This window comes from Telmatherina bonti (assembly GCF_933228915.1).
Source record: "Telmatherina bonti genome assembly, chromosome: 2".
NCBI classification, from domain to species: Eukaryota; Metazoa; Chordata; class Actinopteri; order Atheriniformes; family Telmatherinidae; genus Telmatherina; species Telmatherina bonti.
This window is the reverse complement of record NC_136620.1, coordinates 15,859,784-15,873,935: the sequence shown is the minus strand read 5'-3', so window position 1 is coordinate 15,873,935 and position 14,152 is coordinate 15,859,784. Positions and strand designations below refer to the sequence as shown.

Below are 14,152 nucleotides of genomic sequence, written 5' to 3'. Positions count from 1 at the left end.
TTCTGATCTGCAGTGAGGGAGCTGCACACTCCCTCAGCCTGATTACTCACTGAGCTCATCTGTGCTGCTCATTATTTAAACACCTGCTCCAGACCTGCTCAGTGTGAGATCCTCTGTCTTTCTGCAACTTTCAAGCCTTGTTTTATGTGCCCTGTTTCTAAGAATATTACCTGGTTTTGACCCTGCTTGTTCTGAAACTACTGCCTCTGCTTCTTCCTTCTGGTGTGAGAATTGACCCCCTGTTGCAGAACCTTGCCTGTTCCTGACCCTGCCTCTAGTCTCTGCTCTTTGGCTCCCTTCCCTCTTCTGAGACCTGCGTATGACCCTGGACTGCCTTTGGAAATTAAGGATTGTGGAACCAGTTCCCTTTTCTGGAGGATTAAGCAGAAATCCTATTCCCCTGCCTCTGGTAAACACTTTTTTTATTTATTTGTTTTGGTTTTTTTTTAATTTTAAAAACCTCCTTCATTTCATCTTTGTTTTTTGGCTCACGTCAACTCTTTGTATTTCAGACCTTTAACAACCAGCCTGAGCCTGACCTTCAGCAGCATACAACATTTTAATAAACCTGTATATTTTTTTGGCTGAGTACTGGGTTCTATTTCTATATTGTAACAGGTTTACGTGAAATGCGTCCTTACTTAATTCCTCCTTAGTTTGGGAAGGGTTCTGATTGGACAAAGGGCGCACGTGACGTATGACATATACCAGAAATAAAATAAGGTGGATCCATGCTTCTTGTCTTTTTAGTTGTAACTTGTAAAAACTACGTAGTTTCGCCGCTATTTTCATTAAGTTGAAGTATCAGTTCAACACGAGCATACTACTTCACTTTTTGAAGCAACTGAGAAGGAGAAGAAAGATAAACCACCGAACACAGAAGGCAAAACAATACGTTATCAGGACAAGGTAACGAAAATGCGCAGAACAACCAGAATTAACTTGGAGTGGAATGAAGGTTTACATGACAGAGGAATTAAAAAGTTGGAATTAAAATGCGAATAAAGCCACTTACATCAGAATTAAGTGTAATTCTGAATAGAAATTTGCATTAGGAATTAAGTGTTTACTTAGTAATTTTTCATCAGTTTAAAGTGCAATTAACTTTTATTCAGAATTAAACAGGAATTAAAACTCCCGTGTAAACGTAGAAATTGTCATGGTCCCAGATTCTACCTGAGCAGCAAAGGTGGACTTCTAAAGCAATCAATTCAGATTGCATGTTATCTTCCAACAGGAACCTTTTCTTAGACGTCTCAAGACACCAACAAATCCCCACTCTGGCATGTGTCAGCAGTGACTATAGAGATGTCATTCTACATGGGAAATATCTCAGAAGTGGGCGAAAGAGGGATCAGAGCAGCACTAAAGCCTATAGGAGAGCAGGAAATGAGTGTACAAGGGGGGATGTCAGGAAGAAACACTTCAAATGAAGTCAACAATAAAAATGTGACAAATGTAGCAAGCAAAGCAGACGGGAACACCTGGGACTCTTCATTGGATGTTTCTCAGGTTGCAGCATGTTGCTTAAACGCTGCTTTCTGATCATTTTCTTTTTAACACATCGTCGAGCAATCCGTCAGCGCCAGTCCAGAGAGCAAGATGGGTATGTTGTGTTGTGTTGATTCAGCAATGATCAAGCAACACTTAACATACTTTTGGTCTGATTTCAGACAGTGGACTTTAACACTTTCCTGCCTAAAACTGTTTGGATACGTGGTCTAACCCGCGGTAAGTCACTTTAAACAAAGTCTGGGGAACCTTGTCCCTCGTATTGAAAGTTTTCAATGACTCCCCGTTGCAGCGAACAGATTAAAATGAACAAATCAGTGTGCAGATCTTGATAAGCTGTTGGATCTGTGTGAACTGAATCTGGAACAAGGATACGTGGAAAACCTACAGACCCTCGAGGACCAGGATTCCCCACCGCATAAACTGTTATCATCCCCTGCCGTACAAACCCTGTGATGCTACTGCAATAAATCCTGAGTGTAATTTAGTGGAAACCTTTTGTTTCGTCACCTTGTGTGTGGAAACTTTGGGACTGAAAGGACTGAACGTCTCGTCTCCGTCCACGCTGGATGTGCTGAGGCTCTTCATCCTCTCTGCTGCCTCCGTCCTCCTCTTCTCGATGTCTTCTCTCATCCGTCTCCTTTCCTCCTGGATATGAGATCAGAAATGCTCATCGTGTTTTTGTTTCAGTATAACCAGTGTTGTTCTAACTGCAGATTACAGCACCAGGCTGCGTTTCCTCAAACAGACCAGTTCACTTTACTGGTTTTGAGTGAAATGATTTTTTTTTTTCTAAATCTGCCACTGGAAGAAAGCTCCTCCAGTTGCGTACATCTCTTATGCTGTTTCTTGTTGTTCATATACTGGAGTTGCACCTCCTCTTTGGCCAGCCTCTGCTGCTCCTCTTCTTCTCTCCTGCGCTCCTCTTCTTCTCGGATTCTGCGTCTCTCCTCCCTCCTCCTCTTCAGCTCCTCCAGCTCTAGCTCTGTCTCGGCCTGCCGGTGTTTCAGCTGCTCCAGCTCCTGGCACTCCTTCTCCTGAAGACTTCGACGGATCTTCTCCAACCGCTGCTCCGTCTCCAGGATGACCTCCGCCTCCTCACGCTCCATGGCTCTGCTGGTTTCAGTACATTGCAATCCATTCAGTACATTCAATCTGTGAGAGCTGAAATGTTGTCTGACAAACGGTTATCTTTGTTTGAATAAGGTAACAAGGTTTAAGTTTTAATTAAAATAATTCTGTTTATGTTTTTCTATAATCTCTATTGCATAAGTATTCATTTTAACACTAATGACAGAAGGAAAACTGTGGCAGTCTTATGTCAATGAAAATGCTGATAACATCTAATTTTTGCAATTTTTGGATCCATATCATAGTAACACCGTTACATACATTTTAACATGTTCAAAAGTGCCTTTTTCACATTTTTTTTTCCACCTTAGTGGTTGAAATGGGATTAATTTATACCTGTACATTTAACATGATTGTACAAAGCACAGCACACACCTGCTGGATCCATTTCTCTTTGTGATGTATGATGTCACTTCCTCTGTGGCAGCATTGCCATTGAAGCTGCTGTGTTTTGGCTCTTGGCGAAGGAAAATCTTTGATGTGTAGGATATTTTAACTTCTTTTCTTTTCTCCACCTGTTTGTGAAAAGTTAGAGCAGATCTGAGTCTGAGACGAGGGAGCTGCTGAACATGGTGACCTGGCTGGCACCCTGCATGCCCCCCAGGTTATATGGAGTAACAAAAGTGCAACAAAGATAAATACATGCTTTTAAGATCTCACAACACAATTTTGACATATGTTGCTATGTTAAACCAAAAAGTCTCTTCTCGATAATTTTTATGATAGTTACAAGCAAGCCAGCAATAAATTGCTGTAACCGAAACACTGAAACCATTCCAGCAAATCTGACTAGACTGTGGTACCATTCACCGAGGAAGGAGGCAGAGGTGATGTCAGGGCAAGAATGCAAGTGTTTTTCTTTTGTTTTGCTGATTACTTTTTTTATCATCTCTATTTAGAAGTAATTTAATCTCAAAACATGCTCTTTTGACTGACAGGTACTCAATATCCGGCTGTAAGAAGAGTGTTGTCCAACCATAGTTTTTAGCCGGCTAACACCTTGATGTTGTTCTTCAGGCCCCGAGAAGAAAATTACATCATTTTTTGTCGCGTTTGAAGACAGTTCTTGCAGACCGTTCTTGATACATCAGGATGGCACAAGTTATTTCTTGTTGGGCTCCAAGAAGTATCTTGTGATTGGTCAAACATTTGAGGTGGGCGTGGTTACCACAGAAAAGCATGACGCAGAAATTTGCCGCTTCCAAATTTTTGCTGTTGCAGTTAAAACTGATTGTTTTGATAAAACAGCTGACAGAGGTGGTGAATTAAAAATACAAACATTTTTACAAGGTGTGGCATTAAAACACACGGATGCACCCGTGTGCACAAACTGCCCTGCTGCGGATGAAGTTTCTTATTAAATATGAAATAACCGGGTTCATTGCACATAAAGCAGAAATCAGCTCCTGCAGTGACCCCTCGCCGCTGCAGACAAAGCTTCCCGGGAATATGAATAGACCTGACGAAAAAGATTTTTTTTTTCTTGTTTATGTGGCCTCAAGAGCAACAACAAAGTGCTCGCTTCTCGTGGAGTGTGTAACAAGCTTTAGCTTTTATCGGCCTCACTTTGTTAGCCTGTTAGCTTCTGTCAGCTCCAGTTTGGCTTAGTTAGCGCTGAGCAACAGGCAGGTTAGCGTTTGATAGATGCCAGTCATCTACCCCCATGATCATAGCTACCCCTCTCAGCTCAACCTCTTTGCCCATTTTTGTATTTTTTATGGCACGCCTGACGCTGCCAAGATGGTGACGGTGGGAACCCTGTAAGCTACATGTCAGCTTTTTGGAAACCTGCAGGTGACGTCACAGAGGACAACATTTAAATGCCCGTATTTATGCATGTAATGGAGCATAAATGGGCCATAACTTTCCTCCAGCAGTTTGAATTTTGCTTTATTTAAGGTCAGATCGTTTGGGGAGAGTTTAACTAGTTTTAAATGTATCTGACCTCCTTGAGTCCAAAAGAAAGGCAGGAAGCATGTCATAAACACTTTTTACAAAGGGTTCATTTGCATCTGCTAGAAATGATACAAAATTTATTTGGTGTTTAATTATTTGCAGAATGACTTGAAATTAGTGTGTTGTGTCAATTTACCTGACTTTGTTTTTGGAACAGCTTGGAATTCCAATAATTTCTCTGGGATTATTTCCCAGTGACTTCAGACTTGAGTGTGACCGCTGAAGGAAGCCTTACCTCTGTGTTCGGCTTTTGAACCTCCTCCTTCCTTATTGGCGTCAATGCATCCTTCTTCCTTTGTTCCTCTTCCATCTCTTCCTCCTTCCTCGCCTCCTCCTCGCATTCTTTCCTCCTCTGCATTTCCACTCTGGCCCTGTCAAACTCTTCCTGCCCTTTTCTCTGGAGTTGGCTTGAGTACACCCCAGGGCCCTGGGTGATGTTTATGGGCATGGCTTTGTTCATCAAGTATTCCTCTTCATCTTCATCCTCCTCACCTCCCTGGCTGAGCTCCTGCAAGCGTTGTTGTCGCTGTCTCTCTCTGCGCTGAGTCCAGTCACTGAAGCCTTCGTCTTCTTCCAGCGAAGGAAAGCTGCTCGGCTTCAGGTCACTGTCATACCTGTGGATGGAATAGATGCAGAGTCAGAAATCTGGTTCACCAACCATCATCACTGTGTAACGTGGAAATAAAACTATAAAATACATAAAACTGAAGTAAGGTATAATAAAAACAATGAAGTCAAGAGTCCTGGAACCAGTAGCTTTAGTGGGAGTAGTTTCATGCCAGTAAATCAGAGCTGGTCTCCTGCAGTGGAAGTCAGTATCCTTCCATCAAAAGGCATTAAATGATTTTTGTAACAAGGCTTACAGTGATTGAATAAACACAGGATTAAACTGGTTACAGAGATCAGGCTAAAAAAAAACGATCCAAATAATCTGTAGCCAGATCATACAGGAGTGGATGAACTGACTTCACAACCGTGGCATTATAAAAGATGTATAGAAGTATAAGGGCAACAAGATTTCAATAATTTTCTATTTATGCATTTAATGGAGCAAAGGTGGGCCTTAAATCTTCTTCAGCAGTTTTTAATCTTTTACTTTTAAGGTCAGGCCTCCTTCTCCAGAGAAGGGTTCATTCAAAGACAGTTTTAGGACAACAAACATGGGACAGAAAAAAGGATGAACGTTAACTTGGATGACTTTTATAGAGCTGGTGTCAACATTTTCATTCCACTTTCACAGTTAGCCATTGCTCACTGCTGGGACCGACTCTACCCTACAATCCTGAACTGGACTAAATGGTATAGTAACTAAATTAATGATTTTCAGTAAATGCAAAGCTTGATTCATAGTCCAATTTTTAAGATCCACCTCTTCACCTAACACAAATATGTAATTATCCACACACATAGCAGCCAATTTATACATTTGTAGACATCATGTAGATCATGTAGACATGGTCAATGTGACTGGCTGAGGTTCAAACTGAGCATCAGAATGAAGAAAAAAAAAAGAGATTTAAGTAACTTTAAATATTGTATGGTTGTTGGTCTGAGGAGTTTTAGAAACTGCTGATCCACAGGAATTTTTACACACAACCATTTCTGGGGTTGACAGAGAATGGTCTGAAGAAGACAACATATCCAATGAGCACCAGATACTGTATCTGGAACAAAATGTTTTGTTGATGTCAGGGGTCAGATAAGAACAGCAGGTGGTTGGAAACAAAAAAGGCAACAGGAAGTCAAATAAGCACTGGTTCCAACTAAGATATGCAGGATACCATCTCCAAACACACAACATGTCCTGATGAGCTACATCAGCTGAAGACCACACCTTGTGCCACTCCTGTCAGCTAAGAGCAAGAACCTGAGGTGGAAATTCACACACTCATCAACCGCTGCCTGGGGCTGCTGGTGTAGTGGATATATCTTGGCCCCTCTTTAGGCCCCTTAGTACCAACGTGACATGGTTTAACCACCACAGCCCACCTGAGTATTGCTGATGACCGTGTCCATCCCGATGGGTAACTACAGCAGGATAATGCACCATGTCACAAAGCTTGAATCATCTTTAACTGCTTTCTTGAACGTGACAGTGAGTTCACTGGACTGCAATGGCCTCTGCAGTCACCAGATCTCAGTCCATCAGAGCAGCTTTGGGATGTGGTGAAACGGGAGATTCATGGATCTGCAGCCGACAAATCTGCAGCAACTGTGTGATGCCATCATGTCAATATGGAGCAAAGTTTGTGAGAAGTGTTTCCAACACTTTTTTGGATGTATGACACCACAAATGAAGAGAACAAAAGGGGGTCGATGGTGAGTAACAGAGGGACATCAAACTGATTTATTAAACTCCCAGTGCGCAGTTCTATAAATCAGAATATGTTCTTGTTTGTACATATGTACAGTTTTAAAATATATCTGACACATTTTTAAAGTCAGGGGCGCCTGCGACTGCTCCCCTGCTGATTGAAAGTAATGAAAGAGTGTTGTGGTCTCTGGGAGCTGGCAGAAAGGAATTTACTCAACATTCCCTCAGTGATTAAGACCCTTGGTCACCCAGCGGAGCCCCAACAGTGCAACAAGAGTCTGTGCCTGAGCTCTGTGAAAACAATGAGCCTGAACATAAACCAGTGACTTTAAGTACAGAAAGTGTTTATCTCAGCAACAGATTAGAAAGGAAGAAATGAAATCTAAAGAAAAAAAATAAAGTTTACTGTTTTTTATTTTTTTAAGGTGCCTTTCCTTTACTTCCACTTAGAGATGATGTTATACTGTGAGTTTGAAAAAACATAGTTAATTCTTGTGTCCAAGTTTACATAAACTGAACCAATCCCCTTCCTGTGCCGCGCCCTTATCATGGTGGAGGAGTTTGTGTGTCTAGAAGAAGATACAAGTTATGATGTTGGGGGCTTTGTGACCCTGGAAGGGTCACCTATTGCAAACAGATGTTTGGGGAGGGACCAGACCAAGTGTGGTTTAAAGACCCCCATGATGAGGACAAATATTGGGGGAAAGGTTGCCTTGTCTAGACGTGGGTCATTGGGGCCCACCTCTGGAACCAGGCCTGGGGGTGAGGCACAAAGGCAAGTGTCTGGTGGCCGGGCCTTTGCCCATTGGGCCCAGTCATTCTCAGCCTGAAAGCATTATATGGGCCCCCCTCCTGTGGTCCCACCAGCCGTTGGAGGGGCTGCAGGGGTCGGGTGCAATGCGAGCTAGTTGGCAGCTGAAGGTGGGGACCCTGCCAGTCTGATCCTCAGCTGCAGGAACTAGTTCTAAGAACGTGGAATGCTCTTTGCAGGAAAGGAGCCTGAGCTGGTGAACAAGGCTGAGCGGTTCCAGTTAGATATAGTTGGACTTGCCTTGATGCAAGACTGGGGCTTTGGAACCAGAATCCCCAAAAAATCATCTAACCTTTGAAAAGCCTGTGAGCTCTCTGGCAGCCTGAGCACTAGCACTAATATCGTTACTTCCTCAGGAGCAAACATTGGTAACTCTGTGGGGTGAATTGATAACTTACCCTGTAAGTGATCTACATAAGTTAACCTGGCATTCATATCCCGTCTAGGAGATTTACAATCCAGATGAAAAAAATGCAGTGTTTATTCTGAAACTCTATGTGGTAAATTCATAATAAGTTATCAATGATAACAACATAATTTTTCATATTTTGATCGTAAACAAGATCACTATCACTACTATGTTGCTAAGAGGCCTTAAATTTGACCCAGAAATTATGATAAAGCCACTTCTTGTAAAACTTTTTTATCAATCGGATAGCTTAAATTGATGATGATGTCCAATCAGGAGCAGCCAAAGATAAACAAGTGAGTAGAAAGTTCAGAGAGGATGATTTTTATGTGAAGTGGCACCAAAAGCAAGTTGAGTTGGAGATAGTTTGTTGATGAGCATAAATAGCTGTAAACTGAAACAAACAAACAAACAAACAAAAAAAAAAGAACAAATAATTATGTAAATAGTTTCTGTTGTGTGTTTGTTTAAATGCTGATATTTTTTTCTCCTGAAAGCCAAGACTTGAGAAAATGATGCAGATGAGGGAAAAAGTTCAAGGTCACTGTTGATAGGTGTGTTTTTTCTACAAATTACATTTAATAATAAATTCTGGGTTGGTTTTTTGGCTGGATTATGGTGCTATATCCGTTGATCCATTAATTTTACACTATTTTTGTCCCAGAATCTGACAACAGTGACTGTCCTGAATAAATAATGTCTGAATGATGACTGAGATTAAAAGCAATGACTTCTACATGCATTTATATAATAAAACAGAAATAATAGCAAAGATAGACTTTTAAGGGTTAAATCATACAATAGCAAATTAGTCAGCAGCAAAGAGAATAAATCATCCCGCCTCTCCATCTGATCACAGTTGCTTTACGGTAAATCCCTGCAGGGATGTGATGGAGGAGATGATGTTCATGGTGAAAACTAACATTAAGAGCCTGAAATTTAAAATCAGCTGAGACGCTGCAGGCTTTCATGTGGTGAAACTTTTCCCTCAAGACATTCTTTGGGCGTTGTGTAATGCAGCTGTGTGTTCATCCCCACCGGGAGGGTGGGGGTGCACGCGAGAACATCTGATGTGGACTGATGGCCTCAGAAGTATGTTTATCTGGATCACATGATCACAAACATGGAATCTTTAAAAAAACCCACTAAATTGTAAAAATAATAATTAAAAAAAATCAGCAGGCAGTTTGGACAGGAAGTCACTGGTCATGAGGTGAGTGAATGAATAATGTGCTCTTGGAAGCTTCCTGAGTTCCCATGATTATGTAGGTGAGGAATTTAATGGCTGCTTGTGAGCAACGAGCCAGACTATCTGTTTGTCAGAGCAGTACATTTAAATGTAGTCTAACACCAAAACAATACATTTCCACATGCTGTTTGACTTCATGGAGTTGGGATTTTATAGTTCCTTCATGTGGAATTAATTCCCTTTTTGTTTTGTTTGGGTTCTTCTCCTTTCCTTTGCTGTTGTTGTGTTTACTTCCTGCCTCCCACGCGCCGTCACGTGTGCTCCTTGTCTCTAGTCTCGTCTCTCAGTTTGTCTCCTGTTTGCAGATTGCTGTATAGAGCTGCTACATCGCACACTGTGTGTAAGGCATCAGTAAATCAGGCTAATAAGAAATTACCATAATCATAATAATCATAACCACAACATATTTTGCGGTTTAAAAATGAAAGCTTTCTCCTTCTTAATGAAATGCAAAGCCACCATCCTTCCTGTAGCCACTCTAAAAAGCCCAGAAAAGCACTGCTGGCAGCAGCTTGAACAGCAGCACTGATTTCACTGACAACCCTGTAACTTAACATTTGACTTGTTATTGTCCAGTCTGAACCAAAAGGACGGACAAACAAACTTTATCATTTTAAAAGAAACATTTGATTCTTCAGGATGTTCTCACATGCTCTGGTCAGCTGCCATGTTGCTCTCTGGGGATGACTCTCCAGGGGTTGAACCGCTGTTCCTTCGCTGTGAAGCTCCTCTTGCTCTTCGACGTCGCTCTCTTTCCAGCTCTTCGGCATCCTCGATGCTCCTTTGAGTGGTGAGTCTGAAGAAGAGGAGGACACAATTTACTGAAGGGGGTTGTATTGTTGTATTTAGCCTTGAATATATCAAGACAAAATGAAGTAGATTTATACTTTCCCATGATTTGACAGCGATGGTAACTGGTGAGCTTTTGATCTAGTTCTTTGAATGTGCTTATAAAGGTGCTCTGTTTGCTCAAGGCCAAATAACAAAACAGCAGGTTATGTGGGAAAAGATCACAACATGCATGAAGAGGTTAGTTGCGCCTTGGTTTTAAATATTTTCTGATGTGTCCATTTGCTCAATTACATATAATGGTAGTGGCCACCTTTTCTATCTGCTTTTTGAAGTTTAAATTGGAGAAAATATTCATTTGGGGGGGATTTAAAATCATCCATGAACATTTCTCCTTCAGTAAAATCATCAGGTTGTGTTATTGTTGCAGGCTTCAAACTTTGAGAAAGGCTGCAGCATCTTGTTTATTGTACTGTGCACATGAAGACCTGTGCACATTTTAATGATGTCAAACACTGGCAGACCATTAATGAATGAACCAAACAGAAGAGCTGGAAGGTTTGATCTGTGGCCTTTCTGTGTGGAGTTTGCATGTTCTCTCTGGGCACTCTGGCTTCCTAATATATAATTCCTAAGGTTGATTGACTTCTCTAAATTGGCCTTAGGTTGTTTGTCTCTGGGATGGACAGGTGACCTGTCTGGGGCATACCCTGCCTCTTGCACAATGAATGCTGGGATAGACTCCAGCTTCCTGCCACCCTGAATTTGGACTAAGTGGTTGAGAAAAAGGATGGATTTAATGAAATGTGTTGAATAAATTCATTGTTCAACAAGCCCAGAAAAGGATAGTTTTCCTAGTGGTTCACTTGTCAAAACCATTATGAAAGAGACAACTTTCCAACATGTCAGCATATAGTTTGTCTGGAAGTCAAAATGCAGAAAACCCTTTAAGTCAAAATACCCTTTAAGTCAAAGTTAAGAGTTCAAATAAAGGCTTCGTTCATGAGATAAAGTTATTGGTGAAAGCATAACAAATGTAGGAGTTGTGTTGTGTACACAGTATGAGAACAGCTCATCTGTCGTAAACTGTTTATCATGTCATCTTTACTGCTTGGTAACATGATTAATGGAGGATCTGCTGCCAGACAGATGTGTTTGCCTGAAGCCTTGACGGTTATTGAGCCTGTCGTGCCAGTGTCTGTTTTAACAGAGATTTCTGCTCATTTTTTTCTGTTACTTCTGATCTGAGACTCAAATTTAGATAAAGAAATAGACAGTGGTTGTGGGTTTTTGTCTGATCTTTCCCAGCATTGAAACAGTTACACCATTTGTTTCATCAGGACCGTATAACAGGTCACTGAACAATCCCGAAGAAGCTCCCACCTGTTCCTTGCCACAACTCAGACTGTCAGACTGAAATCAAGTCTCAATAAAAGACTTTTATGATAAACGTGATGGTTTTGCTCAGGATCAGACAGACGGGGGTCCACCCTGCATGGGGCTCAGGCACCACCTTCATAGGTGCTGTTAAACACTAACGGCTGTATCTTTCCAGATCCAGGAAGCCAGCAGTTGGAATTACCATGGAAACAGGTGTCACATGGTTGAACTCTGGGTTTTGATTCAGTTTTTGTTATTTCTGTGTTTTCTTCAGTGTCTGGTCTCCTTGTTTCTTATTGTAATTAAACTTTATTCCCTTGCAAATTAACTTCTGTTTACTTCCTGTTCACATGTCTCCCGGTTGTGAATTTTTCAACCCTGCTTCTTGTTTAGCATCAGTCCCTTCAGGTTTGTTCAGTGCCATTCATTGTGCTGTTAGCTGTGCCAGTAGGTGGGTCCGCTCCTTTACCATCATGACCCTCTGAGAAAAGCAATGGCAAGCGGTGGAGGCGGAGCTTGCTGCTTAAAGTGTTTGCTGGTGTAAAGAGGCTTTCTAAAAACAAAGCAAGCATAAATCTTTTTAGGGCAAAATTGATAATAAAAATAATAATTTAAAAAAAGACAAAGTTATTTTGTACTCATTCATTTTCAGTTGTAGTTGTAGTCAGTGTTGATTGGTGGTTTTGGTAAATTAGTTAATTAGTTGGACCGGGTCATAACTTCACTGCCATGAGCAGCTGAAAAGAGTCAATAAATCAGCAGAAGTTGTTTTAGGAAATATATTAAGTTATCTGCTGAACTTAAATAAAGGTCATTCATCATCTATGTAAAACACAAACTAAATGTTTGTTATAAATGAAGTTTAGAAACCATTTCACTGTTATAATGTTCTTATTAAATTAAATCTAAACCATTTGCTAAAAAAATAATTTTTCATTTTGTCAAAACAAACGGCAAAATGCAAAGAAACATTTTCCCTGTTCTTTTCTTAGTGTGAACGTGATCAGGGTAAAGATGAGAGTTAAAACCTTTCTTTCTGATGAATCTTAAAGTTAGGGTGGTCCAGCCATCCCAAGTTCTGCTTTTCTTGGCTTAGACTGCTGAGGCATATCCAGCGATGCACTGAGCACTTCCTTCCATTTTCATCTATCTGCTCTTTAATTCCCATATTGCAATCTGTGTCAATAACTTGAGTTTCTCTTCATCTCCCTCAGCAGGTATCCCTGGCTAAAAGTTGTTGATCCTGTCCTCTCCACCTCCAGTTGGTCCAGGCATTTCCTCCCTAATTCTCACTCTGATTCTTGTTATCATGGAAGTTTTCCTGCCTATTTAAAAGGGAGTTTTACCTTCCCACTGTCGTCTGCCACCCCATGCTTCTCAGAATTGGGGAGTGAACTGAAGTCAAGATTAGTTGCAATCCATTGATTTCCTCAGCTACAGTATTATCTTATATTGGCTTTGATGAACACTGACTGGTTCACAATGAATTGGCTTGTATTGACTTGTCTGTAAGGTGCCCTTAGATGTCTTTGTTGCATATTGGCACTGCATTGGAGTTATTTAACCACTTACAGTAATTAATTATCTAAAGAAAAAAAGTACATGAAAAGATAATGGGAAATTAGCGCACAGGCTTCATAATAACATGAAATGTAAGTAACTGCAGAAATGTCTGCTCTTGGCCTCTGAAGGCCTCCTGGTCCAAAATGAGTGAACCATCATCAGGATTTATGAAGCCACCCTTTTGCTGCCTTCCTGCAAGGCAGTGGCGGTTACAGCTGAGGTCTGATCCTGATGATGGATCTGAACTGTCATATTTACTGTGTTGACAACTGTTCTAGTTTCAATCTTCATGAATATTTTGGTGATCCTACATTTTAGGCTGACTGGTAGTTGTAATCATTCTGCTGGTGTAAGTGTGTGTGTAGTATGTCCTTCTGTTGGTCCACTAATGGACTAGTGATCTCTCCAGGTTTTTCCTTTATCTCACGCCCTCATTTCCATTAATTCCTCTGTGTGTGGAAACATTATCTCCTAACAGGAATAAATAGCAAAGGTGGGGCAATCTAACAGGTTAATCAGTTCTAAGGACCTGTGCTGGTGTCAGGTTCCAACACTCACATTTGGCTTCTGGATTACCAACAAATCCATAATGGCTCTCAGAGCCTGTTAATGCGTGCATGGAGGTAACAGCCCCCACCACTCAACCTCTTAGCTGAAGGTTCTGGGGTATTTGGGGATGAGCTGTCCCCTAAAAACAAAAAGCTTACAGCCTATAAAGTACACTAGCTGAAATACTGAGTGGCTATCTCAGGCTGAGGAGCCAACACCAACACACTGCCTAAGAGAAAGAAGAAACAGCAAAATACAGCACAGAAACATGGATGAATGCAAAGACAACAGATATTTCAACACTTAGTTTCATGTCATCACAAAGCATTTATCTGTTCAGTTTGAATGTAGTCTTTTCTGAAGCTAAAATATCAACAATAGCATTACCAACTAGAAATGTTCACAAGTCATTTTTATTGTGAACCTTCAGGTTCAATAAAGTATTCTTATCGTCTGTAACAGTTTTTCTCATAAGCATTCCCAGTCAAA

General features: G+C 41.0%; 1 protein-coding gene across 1 annotated transcript in view; it reads right to left on the bottom strand.

Moving 5' to 3' along the window:
• Window positions 1–14,152, bottom strand: part of lsp1a (lymphocyte specific protein 1 a) — a gene marked incomplete at its 5' end in the record, with an annotated part of 40,758 nt that overhangs the window by 16,203 nt on the left and 10,403 nt on the right. Inside the window, 5 exons of the mRNA XM_079253352.1 lie at window positions 2,023–2,160; window positions 2,388–2,628; window positions 3,010–3,158; window positions 4,835–5,213; window positions 10,032–10,178. Coding sequence (XP_079109478.1) covers window positions 2,023–2,160; window positions 2,388–2,628; window positions 3,010–3,158; window positions 4,835–5,213; window positions 10,032–10,178 — 1,054 coding nt within the window. The remainder of the gene's footprint in view (window positions 1–2,022; window positions 2,161–2,387; window positions 2,629–3,009; window positions 3,159–4,834; window positions 5,214–10,031; window positions 10,179–14,152) is intronic.